This window comes from Phyllobates terribilis, unplaced genomic scaffold (genome assembly GCF_046119375.1).
Source record: "Phyllobates terribilis strain yellow unplaced genomic scaffold, ASM4611937v1 Scaffold_5__5_contigs__length_657084704, whole genome shotgun sequence".
Classification (NCBI taxonomy): Eukaryota; Metazoa; Chordata; class Amphibia; order Anura; family Dendrobatidae; genus Phyllobates; species Phyllobates terribilis.
The window spans coordinates 499,837,843-499,861,558 of record NW_027362765.1 but is presented as its reverse complement, the minus strand read 5'-3'; the positions used below and the strand labels follow the sequence as shown (position 1 = coordinate 499,861,558).

General features: G+C 46.3%; 1 protein-coding gene across 7 annotated transcripts in view; it reads left to right on the top strand.

The window, feature by feature from the left end:
• The window catches only part of PLCE1 (phospholipase C epsilon 1), a 366,977-nt gene that overhangs the window by 41,521 nt on the left and 301,740 nt on the right, over window positions 1–23,716 (top strand). For all 7 annotated transcript variants that reach the window (XM_073685569.1, XM_073685572.1, XM_073685570.1 and 4 more), the window contains one exon: window positions 1,988–3,468. In XM_073685569.1, coding sequence (XP_073541670.1) covers window positions 2,305–3,468 — 1,164 coding nt within the window. In that variant the 5' untranslated portion in view covers window positions 1,988–2,304. The remainder of the gene's footprint in view (window positions 1–1,987; window positions 3,469–23,716) is intronic.

Sequence of the window (23,716 nt, the reverse complement as noted above, 5' to 3'; positions counted from 1 at the left end):
GTTCATGCCAGTATCTTTTGAGCAGAATGGACAAATTTCATTAACAGCGTACATGTGGTTTAGGCTAGAACCGATAGATGCAGTTTATAATAAATATGTTTTTATCCCTGGTTTGCTTCTCCATACTAGAGTATAGCTTCTTGCAACATCTATGTGTGCATTCATGAGTTGAGAGATGCCAATAGTAGCGGGTGCTCTTGAGGCCAAAAATTGCCTGTCGCTGCCAAAATTAGTTAAGGTATCTCTAGGTTAGGTCTTCTGGGGTCCTGTACAGATTTTCTGGCTGGTAACGTGTGTGATGTCACCTGCTAAAGAGTATGGCGATTCATAGGAGCAAAAAAAAAAAACAATGCATATTGGAAAAACACTATTTTCCTTTTAGATGATGTGACTCTATGATTATTTTTTATGTAATCATGCTCCAAGATATGGAATTTAATAAAGTTCATCACCCTTTAGAAGTTCCTTTCCTTGTATTACATCAGCATTCGTACATTGTAGGTCGGGTTTAGATGGCTGTATTTCATGGTTTGTAAACGGAGCAAAAAAAGGGCAGCAGTGTTTACCTGCCCAGATCTTCAAAACCAAATGCACTACCAGCATTGCACTATACAAGCCTTTTTTTGTGCAATTCAAGTACTAAGCAGTGACCCCCTCCATGAAATGGTAGGTTGTGAGTGATTGTCTCATCAGTATTTTGCACCTGTGTAGCCGCCATCTTTATGTGGGTTTGCTGCACTCTGATAGTGCATTTAGTTTTGAAGATCTGGGCAGGTTAACACTGCAGCCCTTTTTTTTTGCTGTTTTTTTTTTTCTTGAATTTTTGGGGGAATTTTAATTCTTCTTAGTGTGGCTTTGCTGTTTCTGTAAACTGAGCACATTGCAAGGACTGACTGTGAATCTCCAGACCTCTACTTGGTACGATTTTACATATTCCTATGAGGTTGTACGTTTTGGACAGAAGACATGAGGGCAGTCCTGAAATTGCAATTCATGCTCAGACCATGAAATACATCTGGCTGAACCCAGCCTCAGCCATAGTCAGAGTACTGGAATTCCCCTGTCTGAGTACAGGGTAGAGAGCAGAGGCTTAGACAGGGAAAGTCCAGTACTCTTACTGTTAGAATATAAGGCATGGATCTTGCTGAGCAGCAATTGAAATAATCTTCTAAAGGAGCATGGACTGGGCAATAAAGTATGTGGAAGAGAAGGAAGCAAAATAAGTTAATGAGCTATATGACAAAAAATTATAAATGTGCAATGCTTTGAGAATAATAACATGGTAAAGAGAAAGTTTTGATACTCTTTAATGGAAGCTGTGAAAAATCTTTTTTCAGGGTATATTCCCCTAGTGGTGACTGCAGGAAGATACTATGATTCAGTTCATCAGTGGGACTCTCCGCTCAACATGGGCCCCATAGGAGTGACATGGTCTGCCTATATGATATTCTGATACAATTAGAAACAATGGTTATTTTTTGTTATTTGTTTTTGTTTGGTTAAAGCTTACAATCTGACAATGAAATATTGAAAGTGGTATTCTAGGATAAGCCAATTATTCCTTGACCTCTTGATAAGTTAGTACTTTTAAATCCACATGGGTTCCACCGCTAGGTTTTCCACGATCGCCACTTGTGTCCCCCATTTTCACCTGGCCAGGGAAGAATTGCATGCTCCTTGCTGTTCTAGTCAAAGTCTATGGTGCTGAAGATGCCAAATGCTGAGCTCGACATTTTTTGGTAGTGGCATAGATTTGAGTGAAGGGCCCTGCTGTTCCATTAAACTCCTTCTTCACCCCGTTTTATTCTGTTTGATGATCAGTGGATGTACCAGCATTGAATCCCATGATAATTTAAGAGTTATATCCTATTCAGTGAAATGTCCCTTTATGGTACTCTTTTAACTTTAAAAAATGTTTGTGTCTAAAGTCTTCTGAATCCACATTATCAGTACTTATTAATCTTGTTTTTCTCTTCTTGTTTTGTAGAAATGATATTGTATGGACTATTTTGTTCAACTAGAATCAATCTGGAAACGACCCAACTGTTACCAGAAATACCGCCTGATCATTCCTACTTTCTCTGGAGTAAACAGCTGGATGAAACTAACCTTAAAAATGCATGACTGGTGACAATATAGTATCAGATTCAAACTTTGCGGGATACAAAAACAAACAATGAAACATCTGCTACAGAAGTAAATGTTTTCCTTGATGATATGTATTTCTCTCCAAAATACAAACCTGATGTATGTATAGGACATTTTATAGACGTATAAAAAGCAAAAGAAATCCTGCTGGTCAAGATGACCTCGGAGGATGTAGATGCTTCTGTTATTTTACCGTTAGTGCATGGAAAAGTGATATCTTCTCCGTCAACTGGAGATGAAAATTCTACGAATACTTTGGATAGTAGTGTTATAAAAAGATCCAGAACAGTCTATGAAGGAGAGATTGCGGAGACAGCGGCATCCATAACTAGGTCGAAAGGGCATCATGTTGAGAATTCTGTAGCAAAGTCTTTTACGATAGCAAGCAAAGAAGAAATCGGAGAAGGCGTAGAAGATCTACATGGGAAACCTTGCATATCAAATGCTGTTGACTGCTTCAGTATAAACAGTAAAGCGTTAGAAAAGGCTTGCAAAGCCAACCTAGGCTTCCATCCATTTTACAAATCGTACAACCCTTTAAAAGGTAAAAATGTATCCTCGGAGCTCCAGATTCCTGCAGTACTCACAGAAATTAATTTTAAAGTGGATCGATCACCGGTGGACAAGAGGGCATTAGAGGGTCAGCTGGTAAATGATCAATGCACAGGTGCAGCTAGCTGCATTCCTACATTACATCTAACTTCTTCCCCTCCCAAGAGCTCTTTATGTGCCACAAATAACCCGTGTTTTTTTGGCAGCCATTTACAGACAATGAAAAGAGATTGCTACGGCAGTTTTGTCTCCGGATCCTGTCATTTAAACAGCCATTGTGAAAGCTGTGACAGTAACGATGGACGAGTAGGTTTCTGTGGTGAAGGAGGTCATCATGTGAATAATCAATCAAGGTTGTGCTCAGAAAAAGCGCCAGTATTTCCCAGTGACAGCGCTCATGGACAGGATTTACTTTGTGTTATGTCCTCAAATCCATTACAAAGTCAAGAGACCTGTGAAAGCTTCATGGATGAAACGGATAATGATTTATCGAGAAGCAAAAAAGACCGCTCCACTCTGCTGGTCAGGAGGTTTTGTAAAAATTATAAAGAGGTGAAAAAGTCTGTTTATACGGGAACCAGCGCAATTGTCAAATCGCTGCCATCTGGTCACATTGGGACTAGAGCGTGCTGTTTTGTTGAGAGGAAACTAGAAAGGACAAATGAACTCAAGTGTCACTGGGTAACTGCTCGATGGCGGACATCTGTGCAGGGTTCATCCAGGAGAGGGGACTTACTCTGCTACTTGGTGAGAATGACAGTATGTGAGGTAAGAATAAGTAATATGTATTTTTATTCTACTTTATCATGTTGTATGTATGACATGGAAAGGGTCGCACAAAATATTTTTCATCCTTCTTAGAGGGTTTTTACCAAGTTCTTAGATGGATACAGTTGTAAAGTACCTGTAAAAACAAGCAACTTTGCAATATACTCATTGTTAAAACTTTTCTCTATTATCAAGATAACAGTAATTTTTTATTTGATTCTGCTCTTTGTCTATGTTACTGGCCATCACTATGATCAAGCAGTGATGGCCGAATATGTACCGGGCTTATGAGATCTTTCTCATAGAGCTTGCAAGCACTGCTCTGAAGCTGGCCAGGATGGCTGGACTACACTGTTAGCGCTCAATCCCTGCCAGCTTCACTGCTATTGTTCTACTGATGCTGCCGAGGCAAAGCTGCCTTATGTAGCAGCATCGGAAGCACAGTTTGAGCCTGCTGTGGAATGATGCTGCCGGTTCAAACTGTCAATCAAGTTAGAGAGCACACCCCACAGGAAGTCTGGAGGCTGGGAAGCAGAGTGCTACTGAACTGATAACAACCCCTTTTTCATTAATTCTTTGTATATGTGCATGTAATGTAGCATGAGTGTATTAATATACTCACCTATCGCCTCCTCATAAATTAAGTTATGTGTAATAATGAGAAATGACACAGGGAAAAAGTGTTCAAAATGCTTACTGAAATGTAATTAATACTTCATACAAAAGCCTTCGTTGGTGATGACAACTTCGAGACGCCTCCTGTTTGGAGAAACGAGTTGCATGCATTGCTCAGGTGTGGTTTTGGCCATTCTTCCATTCAAACATTCTTCAAATCCTGGAGGTTCAGTGGGCTCCTTCTATGCTTTCCTTCCATACATTTTTTATTGGATTCAGATCAGGCGTTTGGCTCGGTCATTCTGGCAGCTTTATTTTCTTTCTCTGAAACCAATTGAGAGTTTCCTTGGCTGTGTGCTTGGGATCATTGACTTGCTGAAATGTCTGCCCTCGTTTCATCTTCATCATCCTTGTAAATGGCAGCAGATTTTTACTGAGAATGTCTTGGTACATTTGTCTAGTCATCCTTCCTTCAATCATATGAAGTTTGTCAGTGCCATATGCTGAAAAACGGTCCCACACCATGATGTTCCCACCTCCAAACTTCACTGTGGGTATGGTGTTTTTGGGGTGATCTGCAGTACCTTTTGGCCTCCAAATATGGTGGGTATTATGGCATCCAAAGAGTTACATTTTGGTCTCATCTGACCAGAGTATATTCTCGCAGTATTTCTCAGGCTTGTCTAAATATTGTTGAGCAAACTTTAAACGCGATTGAACATGCTTTTTGTTCAGCAATGGAGTCTTGTGTATGGAGTGTGCATACAGACCATGTAGGGTAGAGTGCATTACTTATAGTTACCTTTGAAACAATTGTACCTGCTGATTCCAGGCCTTTCTGTAGCTCTCCATAGGTGGTCTTGGCTCTTAAACAACTCTTCTGATAATTATTTTTACTCCTCTGTCTGAAATCTTGCAGGGAACACCTGGTTATGGCTGGTTTATGGTGAAATTACGTTCTTTACGCTTCCGGATTATGGCCCCAACAGTTGTAACTGGAACTTTCAATAGTTTAGAAATTTTTCTGTAACCAATGCCATCACACGCACACACACCTTCTTTTTTTGGAAATATTAGGTAAGCCTTGTGTCATTACTCTGCAGATCCTATGTGTAGCTCACTCCCCTATCTTAGGAAAACCGTGGAGGAGGTCAGCCACTTGGATAAGACAGCAGCTGTCTAGGCATTTGAGAAACTGGTGTTGAGGAGGAACACAGCACAGCCAGGGCTGATAACAGCTTCCGGGTCCAGCCCTACTGTCCTGTCCTGTGAGCCCTCCACCCTCACACTATACTTTTTGACCTGATGATGTCAAGGTTCCCAGAGTAAAAAAAGGGACAGTGGAGGAAGCGCAGCACACCTTGTAAATCAGCTGTGCATCCTCCACTGTGCTATGCCTTGTGTGTTGTGCGGTGGGTTTCTTAAATGTAAACACTCACCCCTGGGGCTCACCATGCAGAAGAGCAGAGACTCCAGCCAGTGAGTGAAGGCATTCATTGGCCAGTGTTACTCACTTCCTGTACAACGCCCCCTTCTGCAAATTTAATGTAGTTTTATCGTACAGTTCTAGCTTATTAAGAAAATTAGTGCCCCCTCCACGACTGCCATCTCCTCCTGCCTACCCCACATCCTGACCCTGTTCCTAATAAACGCATACGTGTTTCAAGTCATATTGTCTGAATCGTAATATTATATTTCCTTTTGATCATCAATATATATACCATGTGATTTTTAACTTGTTCTTTCTTTCTTTTGTTCTTTTTCTCTTTTTTTAACTAGAGGTTGGAAAGATGACAAAAAAGAACTAAAATGTCTCAAGTCAATATTTTCAGAAGGCGGTCATGTTTAGTAACACTAAATTATTAAGCTGCCTTTTGTATTGAGCAATTCTCCCTCTGATTAGCAGCAGAGAACATGAATAATTTACCGTGAAAATTGTAATAGGATTATACCTGACCTTAATCCTTCACAGCCAAAAGCTTTTCAACAGAGTTTTCAATAGTGATTTCTGTATGTACTTTGTAACTATACCAGATAAGTCTCCTAGGCTGAAAGCCAGGCTGCTTCTAAGTGACATGTAATATAATTTTAGATTTAAGACTGAATTCAGACATCCATGAAACATTGTCCGTGTACAGACTGTGATGTACGGACTGGCCATGGATCTCCTTACCAGAACTTAAAAGCCTCATATATGCCTATGGAGGGTATGAAGTTCGGGTCAGGAGATCTACGGCCACTCTGTGCTCTGTGGTTCGTATTCGGACCGTGTTTTACAGATGTTTGAATTCAGTTTAAAGCACTTAGAGGACCAGTCATGACTAGTGTTGAGCGATACCTTCCGATATCGGGAAATATCGGATCGGATTGGATCGGACCGATACCGAAAAAGTATCGGATATCGCCGATTCCGATACCGGAAACCAATGCAAGTCAATGGGACATAAATATCGGAATTAAAATAAACCCTTTCTTTCCTTGTAGGTTATTTCTACATGAAGGAAAACAACTAAGAATAATGTAGAATGTATTGGGGGAGGTGGGGGAGACAATAAAGGCATAGAGGTTTAGCCCAGTCAAATGGAATAGCAGGAATTAATATTTTTTTATTATGTTCTGAGTTACGGAAATATTAACTATGTTAAGTATTTTTATATTTTGTCAGATATTTATGTTTCACTACTTCCATGCTCTTCACCTTCTTTTTTACTTCTCCCACACTTTCTCCTTCATCATCCTCAGCATCTTTTTCATCCACTTCTTCTTCACCTTCTTCTTCTTCACCTTCTTCGTATTATTCTTTTTTTTACATTCTTCATATTCTACTTCTTCATCTTCTTCATATTCTTCTTCTTCATCATATTCTTATTTGTGACAGGCATTCCTGTAGTTGTTATCTATAAAAGGTTGGACATTACACCTTTCGTTCTGCCCGTCACAAAAGATTTACAACAGGATTTGTCCGCGTTCAGTTTGGCCTGCAGCAGCAGGTCTTTTCCAGGGGCACCACGAGGAGGAACGGACTCACCCCCATACACTGCTTAGTCATCTTCTGCTTATAATTTAGATATTATCTTTTGCTCTGATTTTTAGTCTTATGCTTAATGTTCTTCCGCTTTTTGTTCTGCAGCTTCTTGTATTTCTGCTTCTTGGTTTTCTGTCTCTTGTTTTTCTGTATCTTGGTGCTTGTCTTCTCTTCTTTGTCTTCTTGGTCAACTTCTTCAGGGTCATCTTCTTGGTCTTCTTCGGGGTGGTCTTCAGGGTCGTCGTCTTCGGGGGTCCTCGTCTTCGGGGTCCTCGTCTTCTTCGGGTTGGTCTTCTGGGTCCTCGTCTTCGGGGTCCTCGTCTTCTTCGGGGTGGTCTTCAGGGTCCTCGTCTTCTTCGGGGTGGTCTTCAGGGTCCTCGTCTTCTTCGGGGTGGTCTTCAGGGTCCTCGTCTTCAGGGTCATTGTCTTCGGGGTCCTCGTCTTCTTAGGGTTGGTCTTCAGGGTCCTCGTCTTCAGGGTCCTCGTCAGGGAGATCCAGAGTGATTACCAAGAACCATTTCAAAAAGCTTGAACTTGGAAATGTAGCAGAAGGTACAAGAAAGCTGAGGAACTACCGAGGACCAGCTGACGGTACTGGAACCCGGATGGATAGCAGAAGGTACAAGAGCCAATGGAACTACCGAGGACCAGCTGATGTTACTGGAACTCGGTTACTAAGCAGGAGGTACCTGTGCCAGAAAGCACTACCAAGGACCAGCAGACGTTGGTGGAACTTGGATACCGAGAAGGAGGCACCTAATCCAAAGGCACTGCCGAGAACCAGCTGACGGTACTGGAACCCGGATGGGTAGCAGAAGGTACAAGAGCCAATGGAACTACCGAGGACCAGCTGATGTTACTGGAACTCGGTTACTAAGCAGGAGGTACCTGTGCCAGAAAGCACTACCAAGGACCAGCAGACGTTGGTGGAACTTGGATACCGAGAAGGAGGCACCTAATCCAAAGGCACTGCCGAGAACCAGCTGACGGTACTGGAACCCGGATGGGTAGCAGAAGGTACCCATGTAAAAAAAAAGTTCAAGGCCGCGAGCCGGCCGCAGTTACCAAAACCCACAGTCCTACAGAGGGTGCTTGTCCTATTGGCACTATGGAACCAGCCTTCATTGCCAGATCCCGCAGCCCACATAGGAGTCACCTAAACTGCAGGCACCATAGAGTCGGCTAACCCGACCGCAACACGACAGGACAACGCATTGGAGGCAAAGTGACGTTGACACTACCCGGAAACAGCTGGCGTGCTGGAACCAGGCTGGGCAGGAGGGAGTACCCGTGCCAAAGACACTGCCGAGAACCAGCTGACGGTACTGGAACCCGGATGGGTAGCAGAAGGTACAAGAGCCAATGGAACTGCCGAGAACCAGCTGGCGGTGCTGGAGCCCAGGGTAAATACTAAAAACAGAAGAGCCAGAGGTGTATTTGGAGGAGGTTTTAAATCCGTACTACAGTGGATGTGGACAAAGCAGGAGAATTTGCCGGACACACAGCTGGGGATCAGCTGACGTTACTGAATCCCAATAACACTGGAGCAAGCGTTGACTGTGCAGACGGCACTTCTGAGCAGCAACTAGCGGTATTGGAGCCCAGGGTAAATACTAAAAACGGAGGAGCCAGAGGTGTAATTGGAGCAAGTTTTAAATAAGTAGCACAGTGAATATGGACAGAGCAGGAGAAATTGCCGTGAACACAGCAGGGGAACAGCTGACGTTACCGAACCCCAATAACACCGCAGCAAGTGTTGACTGTGCAGACGGCACTTCCGAGCGCCAACTGGCGGTGCTGGAGCCCAGGGATAAGAATGAAAACAAAGAAGCCAGAGGTGTAATTCGAGCAACTTTAAAATCTGTAGTAGTGAGAATGTGGACAGAGCAGGAGAAATTGCCGTCCGCACAGCAGGGGAACAGCTGACGTTACTGAACCCCAATAACACGGCAGCAAGTGTTGACTGTGCAGACAGCACTTCCGAGCGCCAACTGGCGGTGTTGGAGCCCAGGGTAAATACTAAAAACGGAGGAGCCAGAGGTGTAATTGGAGCAAGTTTTAAATAAGTAGCACAGTGAATATGGACAGAGCAGGAGAAATTGCCGTGAACACAGCAGGGGAACAGCTGACGTTACTGAACCCCAATAACATGGTAGCAAGTGTTGACTGTGCAGACGGCACTTCCGAGCGCCAACTGGCGGTGCTGGAGCCCAGGGATAAGAATGAAAACAGAGGAGCCAGAGGTGTAATTCGAGCAACTTTAAAATGTGTAGTACAGTGGATGTGGACAAAGCAGGAGAAATTGCCGTCCGCACAGCAGGAGAACAGCTGACGTTACTGAACCCCAATAACACGGCAGCAAGTGTTGACTGTGCAGACGGCACTTCCGAGCGCCAACTGGCGGTGCTGGAGCCCAGGGATAAGAATGAAAACAGAGGAGCCAGAGGTGTAATTCGAGCAACTTTAAAATGTGTAGTACAGTGGATTTGGACAAAGCAGGAGAAATTGCCGTCCGCACAGCAGGAGAACAGCTGACGTTACTGAACCCCAATAACACGGCAGCAAGTGTTGACTGTGCAGACGGCACTTCCGTGCGCCAACTGGCGGTGTTGGAGCTCAGGGATAATACTGAAAACAGAGGAGCCAGAGGTGTAATTGGAGCAACTTTAAAATCTGTAGTAGTGAGAATGTGGACAGAGCAGGAGAAATTGCCGTCCGCACAGCAGGGGAACAGCTGACGTTACTGAACCCCAATAACATGGTAGCAAGTGTTGACTGTGCAGACAGCACTTCCGAGCGCCAACTGGCGGTGCTGGAGCCCAGGGATAAGAATGAAAACAGAGGAGCCAGAGGAGTAATTGGAGCAACTTTAAAATGTGTAGTACAGTGGATTTGGACAAAGCAGGAGAAATTGCCGTCCGCACAGCAGGAGAACAGCTGACGTTACTGAACCCCAATAACACGGCAGCAAGTGTTGACTGTGCAGACGGCACTTCCGTGCGCCAACTGGCGGTGTTGGAGCTCAGGGATAATACTGAAAACAGAGGAGCCAGAGGTGTAATTGGAGCAACTTTAAAATCTGTAGTAGTGAGAATGTGGACAGAGCAGGAGAAATTGCCGTCCGCACAGCAGGGGAACAGCTGACGTTACTGAACCCCAATAACATGGTAGCAAGTGTTGACTGTGCAGACAGCACTTCCGAGCGCCAACTGGCGGTGCTGGAGCCCAGGGATAAGAATGAAAACAGAGGAGCCAGAGGAGTAATTGGAGCAACTTTAAAATGTGTAGTACAGTGGATGTGGACAAATCAGGAGAAATTGCCGTCCGCACAGCAGGAGAACAGCTGACGTTACTGAACCCCAATAACACGGCAGCAAGTGTTGACTGTGCAGACGGCACTTCCGAGCGCCAACTGGCGGTGTTGGAGCTCAGGGATTACAGTTCAGGTGGTAGAAACATGAACAGAACAGGAGACCTGGATACTGTTGCCAACCAATTATTTATTCTGGAAGAGGACTGGCAAATTCATGAGAGATCCAGGCCTTGTTCATTTTGAGAAAAGTAAGCCGGTCAACGTTATCGGAGGATAGTCGCATGCGACGGTCTGTTAGTACACCACCTGCGGCACTAAAGACGCGTTCCGATAATACACTAGCAGCAGGGCAAGCTAGCACCTCCAGTGCATACTGACTAAGCTCTGGCCATGTATCCAGCTTACAGACCCAAAACTTGAAGGGAGAAGAGCCGTCTGGGAGTACACTAAGAGGGCAAGACATGTAGTCTGTCACCATCTGACGGAAACGTTGCCTCCTGCTGACTGGAGCTGTCTGTGATGGTGTAGACATTTGTGGCGGCGGGGACACAAAACTTTGCCACATTTCGGCCATACTGGTCTTGCCTTGTGCTGAGGCGCTGCTTCTGCTCCCTCTTTGTGCAGAGCTTCCTCCACTGCCTCGACGCACTGAGCTGCTTTGTAAAGCACTAGCAGCACTGCTCTCGGTTGGAATGGAGAACATGATGGAATGCACCAGTGCGTCTTGGTACTCCCGCATTTTACGCTCCCGGTTCAATGGTGTTATGAGGCTTTGTAAGTTGTCCCGGTAGCGAGGATCTAGGAGGGTGGACACCCAATAATCAGCCGTGTTGAGAATGTGGGCGATGCGGCGGTCGTTTCTGAGGCACTGCAGCATGAAATCAACCATGTGCTGCAGACTGCCAACTGGCCAAGAAACGCTGTCCCCTGCTTGAGGCGTGATCTCTGCCTGCTCTGCATCACCCCACCCTCGCTCTAGATACTGACTACTAGAGCATTGTGTACCTCCCTCCTCTGGACAGATGTCTTCCTCATCCATTGACTCCTCCTCATCCTCCTCACAAAGTGTCCCCTGCCTAGGCCTTTGTGAGGAACCACGTTGCGCAGACTGTAGAGAAGCAGATGGCATTTGTGACTCCTCATCCTCCACCTCTTCCAAAACCTCGTCCCTTAGTGCTTGCAGTGTTTTTTCAAGCAGGCAGATAAGGGGGATAGTCATGCTGACTAGTGCATCATCTGCACTCGCCATCCGCGTGGAATAATCGAAGGCACGCAAAACGTGGCAAATGTCCTTCATAGAGGCCCACTCAGTGGTGGTGAAGTGTGAACGGCGCGCACTGCGACTTGTTTGCGCCTGCTGCAGCTGGTACTCCATTACTGCTGCCTGCTGCTCACACAACCTCTCCAACATATGTAACGTTGAATTCCACCTGGTGGGTAGGTCACATATGATGCGATGTTCCGGAAGACATAATCGGCGCTGCAGAGCTGCAATGCGTGATCTTGCATTGCTGGAACGCCGCAAGTGAGCGCACTCTATGCGGACCTTGTGAAGCAGTGCATCAAGATCCGGATAGTCCCTCAAAAAACTCTGCACGACCAAGTTGAGCACATGTGCCAGACATGGGATGTGAGTGAGGTTGCCTAGGCCCAGAGCTGCCACCAGATTTCGGCCATTGTCACACACTACCATGCCTGGCTGGAGATTCGCTGGCACAAACCACACGTCACTCTGCTGCTTGATGGCATTCCAGAGCTCCTGCGCTGTGTGGCTTCGATTCCCCAAAGAAATTAATTTTAATACGGCCTGTTGACGTTTGGCCACGGCTGTGCTCATATCGGTCATCATAACAGGTAACCGTTCACGGGTCGATGTGGAGGTAGACCGTGACGGCTCCTGCAGCGCTGATTCAGAGGAACTGGAGTATGAGGAGGAGTCAATGTGTACAGACTGGATTCCTGCAATCCTTGGAGTTGGCAGAACACGTACAGCGCCACTCTCAAGATCTGTACCCGGCTCCACAACATTTACCCAATGGGCAGTGAGGGAAAGGTATCGTCCCTGTCCATGCTTACTGGTCCACGCATCAGTGGTCAGGTGGACCTTGCTACTGACGGCGTTTTGTAGCGCATGTTTAATTTTTCCCTCCACATGATGTTGCAGGGCAGGGACGGCTTGCCTGCTGAAATAAAAGCGGCTGGGCACGTTGTATTGTGGGACTGCCAATGCCATAAAGTTACGGAATGTGTCAGTCTCCACCAGCCTGAATGATAGCATTTCAAGGGCCAGTAGTTTAGCAATGCCAGCATTCAGAGCCTGTGCTCGGGGGTGGTTTGCCGAGTATGGGCGCCTTTTCTCCCATGCCTGTGCTAACGATGGCTGTAGACTGGCCTGGGAGTGTGAGGATGACTGGGAAAGTGGTGCTGTGGGTGGAATTACACTGTGTCTCTGTACAACAGTGCCAGAGATTCTTCCATGGCGATCCTGTGAGGAAGCCGAACCAGCTGTGTGTGAGCTGGAGGAAGAGGCTACAACACGAGCTGAAGAGGTGGTAGGTGGCGCTGTAGGTTGGCCTAGGTCTTCAGTGTGTTTGTGTAACTCCACCACGTGCTTGGTCCGCACATGTTTCCACATATTTGTGGTATTGAGGTTGCTGACACTTTTCCCTCTTTTCACCTTCTGATTACACAGCTTGCATTTGACAAAGCAAATGTCATCTGCAACTGTGTCAAAAAAGGACCAGGCACTGCAAGTCTTGGGAGCGCCCGCTTTGGATTTTGGAAGAGCCATGCTCCTAATGGGTGCCGAAGTGGAGGCTACAGGCAACCAAGTCTGCCCCCTCCCTCTCCCTCCTTTTTGGGCCGTTCGGGGAATCTCTTCCTCAGAGCTGCTCCCACCACCTTCCTGTCCCTCACGCCATGATGGGTCAAGGACCTCATCATCTACACCACCCTCTTCAAACAACTGCTTCTCCTGGGTAGTCTCGACAGCACAGTACGCACCAGAAAGTGGCACCTGAGTCTCATCATCAGATGCGTACTGAGGTGTGCTGCTGACCATAGGCACTGGCCCACCCGCCTCTTCAGATTCAGAGAGACAAAACGGTTGCGCATCACTGCATACTACCTCTTCTTCAAATTCTCGAATTCTGCTTGGCTGGCCCCCTCTTTCCAAGCCAAGAGATTCAGAGAACAGAAGTAGAGATGGCTCCTGTCCAGGGCTCTCTGACTGCCTGGGCAATTTGGCAGGTGGTGAAGAGACAGATGGGTGCTCTTCAGTGCTCAGGACCTGAGAGGATCTGGAACTAATTGAAGTCGATGCGTTAGCTGCCATCCATCCGACAACGGCTTCAATTTGGTCCTCGCGCAGCAGTGGGGTACGGCTAGCTCCTACAAAGCTGCGCATAAAGGACTGTTCCCTGGTAAAACTGGGGGATGCTGAGTCACTGGTGCCCGCAGCAGGCACAGAATCCCCACGTCCTCTCCCTGCAGGCACAGAATCCTCACGTCCTCTCCCTGCAGAAACTCCACGCCCACGCCCACGACCACGACCACATGCCTTACTCCCTGCCTTCTTCATCTTGGTAGACTGATAAAGATAGGCAGAAAAGTACTAAGGGCTTAGTGTGCTTATTCCTGAACAGCTGCTAACAGGTATAAGAAACACTAATTTTATAAAGTGTGGACTAGACTTTAATATGAGCTAATGTGGCCTACACAACTGTAAAGTGGAGTGTTTGGTGAACTTTATTTAGGTTTTTTTTGTCACAAAAAGACACTGGATGTGCCTAAAGATGTAATAACGATAGTATCACAAACTTTTTGTAGCTATTACAATGTAGGAAGGTAACCTACAATGCAATAGATGAGGCTGCAAAAAATAGGCTAATACTAATCTGGCTGGGGCTGCAGGGCCCAATGCTGCAGAAAGGCTCCTCTATCTACTCCTATATAGTGTGTTTGGAATCAATTTAGCTGAATATGGATGGAACCACCACACTAATAGGAGATATCAGGAAAAATTATGAATTGGCAATAAAGGACAATGTATGAGGCAGTGACACACACTGAGTGCACTACAACCAGACGGGGTTGAAGCACACACTACAGGGTGAGCTGCACTCACACACCAGACCTTGCAGACAGCGGTGAACAGTACAGATGCAGAGCACTGTGCACTAGTGCTGCAAGACGGAAAAAAAATTCTCTATCTACTCCTATATAGTGTGTTTGGAACCAATTTAGCTGAATACAGATGGAACCACCACACTAATAGGAGATATCAGGAAAAATTATGAATTGGCAATAAAGGACAATGTATGAGGCAGTGACACACACTGAGTGCACTACAACCAGACGGGGTTGAAGCACACACTACAGGGTGAGCTGCACTCACACACCAGACCTTGCAGACAGCGGTGAACAGTACAGATGCAGAGCACTGTGCACTAGTGCTGCAAGACGGAAAAAAATTTCTCTATCTACTCCTATATAGTGTGTTTGGAACCAATTTAGCTGAATACAGATGGAACCACCACACTAATAGGAGATATCAGGAAAAATTATGAATTGGCAATAAAGGACAATGTATGAGGCAGTGACACACACTGAGTGCACTACAACCAGACGGGGTTGAAGCACACACTACAGGGTGAGCTGCACTCACACACCAGACCTTGCAGACAGCGGTGAACAGTACAGATGCAGAGCACTGTGCACTAGTGCTGCAAGACGGAAAAAAATTTCTCTATCTACTCCTATATAGTGTGTTTGGAACCAATTTAGCTGAATACAGATGGAACCACCACACTAATAGGAGATATCAGGAAAAATTATGAATTGGCAAAAAAGGACAATGTATGAGGCAGTGACACACACTGAGTGCACTACAACCAGACTTGGCTGAAGCACACACTACAGGGTGAGCTGCACTCACACACACAGACCTTGCAGATAGCGGTGAACAGCACAGGGAACTGTGCACTAGCACTGCAAGGCACAGTGATTTAGAAAGTAGCTTGGGTAAAGCAGTATAGAGCAAATAGGTAGCTAAAACTGTCCCTCAGAACAACAGCGTCCTATCCCTAACTGAATTCACAGCAGAGTGAGCTCAAAATGGCGGCGGTGGCTTTTATAGTGCATCATGACATCATTTCAGCAGCCAATCACAGCCATGCCATTAGTTAAGATGCCTACATGCCTAACAGGATGTGCCCACACTTCTTAGGATCCTCATTGGCTGAATAAAATGAAAATGTCTCATTGCATTATGGGAACTTCCGATTCCGGTATACGATATTGCAATAGTATCGGAATTAAGTATCGGAATTCCGATACCGCGAATATCGGCCGATACCCGATATTTCAGTATCGGAATGCTCAACACTAGTCATGACATTCAAAAATACCCTGTTTTAATCGTATTATATTTCTGTTGTTTTCCAAAATAATCTACTTTTCATATTTTTTTAGCATCTGCCACACCGTTCCGGAGATTTAGGTCTTTTTATTTTGTAAGCCCATTGTGCTAATATTTAATGTCAGTAGTAAGGAGGCGTGGCTCTGAATAATTATGCAGAGCAGACTAAAGACACGCCCCCAAAATCTGAGAGCCACGCCTCTTTGTAAAGACGATAAAAATTATCACTAAAAAAAGCCCCATATCTCTGAAACCATGTGGCCGATTTAAAAAAAGAAAAAAGTTGAATAATCAGGGGAGCAATGGGAATAAAATAAGCTAAAAAGAAAAAAAAATGGCCACCTTATAATGCTCCATACAGAATACTGGCCCCCATACAATGCTCCATGCAAGCTGGGCCCCATATAATGCCCCATATAATGCCTCATGCCTCCATACATAAAAAAAAAAAAAATCAAATACTCACCTCACCTGCTGCTGCTCTCATCACTGCCACTGCTCTGCTCCGGACTCCTCAGCATCGCCGTCTTCCCGCTCTCTGCTGCACTGTGACTGCTCAGCAGAGGGCGTTGTGGAAAGACGTCATCGTGCCCTCTGACCTGAGATGTCACAGTGCAGCAGAGAGCGGGAAGACATCGGAGCTGCGGAGGCACGGGGAGAGGTAAGTATTGTGCCGGCCGGGGCCCTGAGCAAGCAGGGGATGGCCTACTCTGGCATCGGACTCCTCCGCTCACAGGCCCCATAGCGCGCCGGGGTTCCTGATGGCGAGTGGGCACCCCCGCCGGCACTTGCCCAGGTGCACCGGGTGCTGACGCCGGGCCTGCTATGAGCTGTTGGTGAGTTTTTGATGTTGCAGAATTTCAAAACTATTTCTGCATCTGTTATGAAAATTAGGTTACTTGCATTTTTTCATTGCGTTTTTGTCTTTTTGGTATGTCATGCTTCAGAACAAGCTGCTTTGTTTTTGATGCTTCCTGATATTTGCCTTTGACAAGACTTTGATACAGTCATGTGTGGATTACATGCATTTTTAATGCATTTCCAAAGCAGAAACACACTTAAAACATACGTGCGTTTTTTACCTGTGGATTTTCTGCATCTAGTACAAGCTTATAGGGAAAAATCTGCACACAAAACTCAGCGTACCTGCAAGAGAAATTGATATGTTGCTGATTTGAAACAAGCACCGCAGACCAGTTTACACTGAGGAATAAGAAAAGCACAGACGGCATGATATTTCTATAAATCCCATTCACTTTCCTGGAACTGTAAGATGCTGCATTTTCAACGTAGTGAAAATATGCAGCGTTACAAACTCGCCAAAAACTCATTGTGGCCTCACAGCCTAAAGGGGTTATCTGGCCTCAGGCTACTAGTCTGCAGTTACTGTATGTGAGGATTCTCCGGTGTCGGCACTGGTAACAGCAGGCACGTGACCACAAGTTTGTGATTTGCATACATGCGGTCACATGCCAACTAGATGCAGATCTATTGTGCGATGCCGGGTACAGTCTTGTGGGAATGTGGCCAGCAGTATGCATATCACATACTTGAGGTCACATGACCTCCGGCTCCCTGCATCCGCACCGAATCTCACAACCCACAGCGCACAGCACGTGATGTGAGGATTCACAAGTCTACAGTCATATAGAGTGAGTGCAGACTTGTAGCCTGAGGCCGGACAACACCTTTAATGTAGAATTAGCGCTATATAACAGCAAGGGGATCCTCTAGAAATGTTATTTAAGGGGGAATATAATTATTTGCTAAAATAGACATGGATAAGTGGTGGCCACAGGTTCTATGTAAAAGGGAATGTGGTGGCGGTTTTGTTGACATTTCTTTTAAAGATTACCGTATATTCCGGCGTATAAGACGACTTTTGAAGACTGAAAAATCTTCTGTCTAGTCTGGGGTCGTCTTATACGCCGGTAATGCTTTTGAACTTTCAGAAATTGACATGCGGGGATACTCTGGGGGTGTTAATAAGCTGCCGTGGCCGTATCCCTGCCATGTCGGAGTTAATATAAGGTGGAGGGAGTTAAAATACGGCGGCGGTAGGTCCAGACAGTCAGCGCTTCTGTGCTGAAACTGACACATCGCTGCGTATTCCCAGCTCCGGACACAGCGCAGGACTTCTGTGCCGACAGCTTTCACTTGTCACAGAAGCGCTGCGCTGTGTCCGGAGCAGGGAAGTTCGCATCGCTTCTGTGACAATATATGAAAAGCCGGCAATTCAGCAGCGGCATAAGCCGGCACCCGACAATTTAGAATAGAAAGAATAGAGCATCACACATAGATTAGATAGATAGAAACATGTCAGTCACATATATATGAAGTACAGTGACAGTATTGCTTACTGTACTTGTCATTTAGTGTAAAGGATTTATTAAAACAAATATTAGTGTTTTCATGCACCGTCTCTTTAAAAAAGCCGGCCGGCAATTCAGCAGCGGTACCCGACAATTTAGAATGGAAGGAATAGAGCATCACACATAGATTAGATAGATAGAAACATGTCAGTCACATATATATGAAGTACAGTGACAGTGCTGGTTACTGTACTTGTCATCTAGTGTTAAAATAACGGATTTATTTAAAAAAAAATTGGCGTGGGGTTCCCCTTAATTTTAGTCTCTAGCGGAGGTTAAGCAGACGGCTGGGGCAGATGTTTGAAGCCTGGGAAGGGGGTAATACCCACGGAGCTTCCCAGACTACTAATATCAGCCCCCAGCTGAATACCTAGCCTTTACTAGCTATTAAAATGGGGGATCCCAAAAAAATGACGTGGGGTCCCCCCTATTTTAATAGCTAGCAAAGGCTAGGCAGACAGATGGGGGCTGATATTAATAGCCCAGGAAGGGTGCCATGAATATTGGCCCCCTCCCAGGCTAGAAACACCAGACGTCAGCCGCCCCAGAAATGGCGCATCCATAGGATGCGCCAATTCTGGCACTTAGCCTCGCTCTTCCCACTGCCCTGTAGCGGTGGCAGTGGGGTAATAGGGTTGGGGTTGATGTCAGCTTATAATGCCAGCTGACATCAAGCCCAGGTTAGTAATGGAGAGGCGTCTATAAGACACCCCCATTACTAACCCCATAGTAAAAGTTAAAAAAAACACAAACACCCAGAATAAAGTCCTTTAATTGAAATAAACACACAATTCTTTATTGTTCTAAATTAAACCATACTTACCATCACGCCCATTCCAGCTGAAGCCAACGATCTCCTGCAATAAAAGTAAAATAATAAAGCAACCTCATCCTTACCTTTCCATGGTTCCCAGGACAGCTTCAGCTCTGCTACATCGAGATGACAGGCTGGACCGCAGCAGAACGCTGCCATCCAGCCTGTCATCCCGCAGACACTGAGAAGTGCAGGCATGCTTGCGCTCCTCAGTGTCTCGCTGTGACGGCATCCAGATGAGCCGACAATGAACTCAGCTCACCTCCTGGACGTCCGTCACTGACAGCGTGGGAAACTTCTACTGCGCATGCGGGGAGCAGGAGAATTTTCCCACGCTGTCAGTGACGTGCATGAGGTGAGCTGAGTTCATTGGACATGATCTCGGCTCATCTGGATGCCGTCACAGTCAGACACTGAGGAGCACAAGCATGCCTGCGCTTCTCAGTGTCTGCCGCATGGCAAGCTGAACGGCAGCGTTCTGCTGCGGTGCAGCCTGTCATGTGAATGTAGCAGAGCTGGACCGGTCCTGGGAACCATGGAGAGGTAAGGATGAGGTTGCTTTATTATTTTACTTTTATTGCAGGAGATCGTTGGCTTCAGCTGGAATGGGCGTGACGGTAAGTATGGTTTAATTTAGAACATTAAAAAATTGTGTCTTTATTTCAATTAAAGGACTTTATTCTGGGTGTTTGTGTTTTTTTTAATTACTTTACTAGAAATTCATGGCGGTCATGTCTAATATTGGCGTGACCCCATGAATTTCGGGCTTAGGGCCAGCTGATAATGCCAAGCTGGCCCTAACCCCTTTATTACCCAGTGAGCCACCGCACCAGGGCCCTGGATGAGTTGGGTACAGCGCCAGAAGATGGCGCTTCTATGAACGCGCCATTTTCCGGGGTGGCTGCGGACTGCAATTTGCAGCGGGGGGGGGGCCAGAAAGCTTGGGCCTCCCTGCGCTGCAGATTCCAGCCCCCAGCTGCCTAGTTGTACCTGGCTGGACACAAAAATAGGGCGAAGCCCCGCGTCTTTTTTTTTAAAATTATTTCATGAAATAATTTAAAAAAAAAGGGCTTCCCTATATTGTTGTGTCCGGCCAGGTACAAATAGGCAGCTGGTGGTTGGGGGCAGCCCGTTCCTGCCTGCTGTACCTGGCTGGACACAAAAATATGGCGAAGCCCACGTCAACATTTTTGGGAAAAATTAATTACAAAATTAATAATAATTTAGGGACTGCATCTTTATTAACCCCTCAATTGTCATTTAGTGTTAAAATAAAGGATTTTTTAAAAAGAAAATTGGCGTGGGATCCACCATCATTATAGTCTCTAGCGGAGGTTAAGCAGATGGCTGGGGCAGATGTTTGAAGTCTGGGAAGGGGGTAATACCCACGGAGCTTCCCAGGCTACTAATATCAGCCCCCAGCTGAATACCTAGCCTTTACTAGCTATTAGAATGGGGGACCCCCCCAAAAAATGACGTGGGGTCCCCCCTATTTTAATATGTTTATGAGTGACAGTTTTCCTGCTATATACCTGCATGTCATAAGAATTTAAATTAAAAAAGGACCATGTTAAATTCAAATCTGTTTTTTTTTAATTTTTACCGGTGTTTGGTATGCGTTGGAAAAGGGGTAGTCTTATACGGTGAATATATCCTAAACTCTATATTTTAACAGGAAAGTAGGGGGGTCGTCTTATACACCAGGTCGTCTTATACGCCGGAATATACGGTAATTTTGTTTTACCTTGCTCTTGAGTAATACTTTGGATTACTGGAGACACCTAGTGGTTTTACACAAAACATTTTCCTGTCTTTTTTTTTTTTTTCTGCTTCAAAGTTCACACAGCTCATGTATGACTTTTAGTTCAATAGATTGTTACTTTGTACATATTCCGAAAGAATTCTTGTGCATATTTTTATGCAATCTCCCCATATACAGCGGCGACCAAAAGTTTTGCATTTTTTTTAAAAGTGTGATTACTAGTGATGAGCGAGCATGCTCGCTACTGCTCGAGATGCTCAGTGCTCGCCGAGTGTTTCCGGGTTGCTCGGGCGGGAACTCAGGTCCCCTCCTTGCATGTTTGGCACTCTTTAGAGAGCCAATGAACATGCAGGGATTGCATGCCATGCACTGTAATGCCGTAGCCATGTTGGTTGTGGGCATTAGTGATTGGCTGGCCGCACAGCGTCATCAGGTCTATATCAGACATGGCGCCGCTGTACTCATCACAGTCACTCTGGATCAGACAGTGTAGGGAGAGGTGCTGCTGCTGTGTCAGGGAGAGATTTGCTTGTGTATTAGGTAGTGTAGGGAGAAAAACCGTACATTACACATATCCATTTTAACAAACAGTCCTTCTGAGGACTAATCCATCTGCAGAGATATCAGGCAGGGTGTATAGGCAGGCAGTGTATATAGCAGACTGCAGGGCATATAGGACAAGAGGCTCCATTCCAATTCTGCCTTCTGCTGCTGTTAGATATTTCTATACAAAGGCCCAGGTCTCAGGGGCCAGGAATACTTTCCTTTGGATCTTAATCCTCATTATTTGCTTAAAAAGCAATCCAGAGAACACCGTTTTTCTGCGCCTTTTGCTTGTTGGCACTACAGAATACAGCCAGGTCCTTTCCATATTAGATCCCAAGAAATCCAACTATGTAAAACTGTGTTTTCTCCGTCACACGGATCACATATACGTTGTCAGAAAATACTGCCATTTCTGGACTTCATTAAAAATTTCTTTCAGTGTGTCATTGAAGCAATTCATCGCAGTTTGCTGTTCAAACTACTTAGCTACAGGCCAGGTATTTAAAACTCTGTTTTCTCCATCACACGGATCACATATAAGTTCGCTCCAAACTCAGTCATTTGTAGTGAGTGTGGAAGATACTGTCCTCAATTTAAAATGGGGAAGGCACGTGGCAAGGGACGGGGAACTGGACATGATGGTAATGGTGCATGCAGAGGCCGAGGACAAGGCCGTGGGCAAGCCGAAATTGTGCCACAACAAACACCCACATCTTCTCGCCTGACCATCCTGTCCCAATTCCTAGGGGACCGCAGCACACCACTTTTGAACCCAGAGCAGTGTCAAAAGGTTGTTGGTTGGATAGCGGATAATGCTTCCAGTCACTTAGCCACCACCAACACCACCCTGTCTTCCACACGGTCAAGTCTCAGTAGCCGTGAGTTTGGACCGCATATTCCTCACCCTGATCCTCCTTCCTCCCACTATGCCGAGTACCCAGAGACAACTGATCCCACACTTGGACACTCTGAAGAGCTGTTCACTTTTCCATTTATAGATTCGGGCCTCTCGCCCGGTCCACTTGAAGCGGGGCAAGAGGAGATCGCGTGTAGCAATGCCCAAATATTTGAGCAGCCACAGTCACATGAAGGCGACGGTGGGAAATTGTCACAAGAGGTGGACGATGATGAGACACAATTGCCAGAAAGTCAGGAGCAGGACCAGGGTGCGGAAGTGGAAGACGAGGTGGTAGATATAGTAACTGACCCAACCTGGCAGGAGGACATGCAGAGCGAAGACAGCAGCACACAGGGGGAGGGAGGCCAAGCACCCCAACAGGCAGAAAGAAGCAGTGTGGTGACCGCAGACAGAAGGAAGGCAACCGTTCCCCGTAACACCAACATGAAGGAAGTTGCCAGTACAACTGTTAGGTCTTGCCGAGTTTGGTTGTTGTTTAAAGACTGTGCCGATAACCCCAAAAAGGCCATTTGCACCACCTGCCAGGCCAGCATCAGCAGGGGTGGCAAAATGACCAGCCTGACCACCACCAGCATCATCAGGCACATGGCAGCAAAGCACCCAATTTTGTGGGCCAAACCCCAGGGTCCAGGAACAGTGCCTGCGGGTGGCACCATTGCTTCTTCCGCTGTTGTGCATGCAAGCCAATCCCCTGTCCATGGTGCATGTGAAGACGCCTCCTGTCCTGCACCTGTCGTTTCACACTCTCAAGTAGTAGCATCAGGAGGCACGTCCATGCCCTTGTCCCAGCGCAGCGTTCAGTTGTCCATACCCCAGTCCTTGGAATGCAAGCGCAAATATGCAGCCAACGCCCCACAGGCCACACTACTAAATTCTCACATTTCACGACTGCTTGCGCTCGAAATGTTGCCTTTTAGGCTCGTGGAGATGGAAGCATTCCGCAACCTGATGGCGGCGGCCGTCCCTCGGTACTCGGTCCCCAGCCGCCACTATTTCTCCCGGTGTGCCGGCCCCGCATTACACAAGCACGTGTCCCAAAACATTAGCCGTGCTCTCAACAACGCAGTTACCGTTAAAGTCCACCTAACCACGGACACGTGGACAAGTGCTTGTGGGCAGGGACGGTACATCTTGCTGACTGCACACTGGGTTAGCATAGTGGAAGCCGGGACCCAGTTGGACCTTGGGACGGAACACGTCCTCCCGACGCCAAGAATTGCTGGCCCTAAGTCAATCAGGGTTGCCCCCACGGTCTACAGCTCCTGCACCTCATCCTCCTCAGCCTCCCCCTCCTCTTCAGCCTCCATCTCTGAAATGACCACATCAGTCACAAGCTGGAAGCACTGCAGCAGTGCCTCGGCCAAGCGGCAACAGGCTGTGCTGTAGCTAATATGCTGAGGTGAAAAACCGCACAATGCTGAAGAGTTGTGGACAGCTCTAAAAGAGCAGGCAGATCTGTGGCT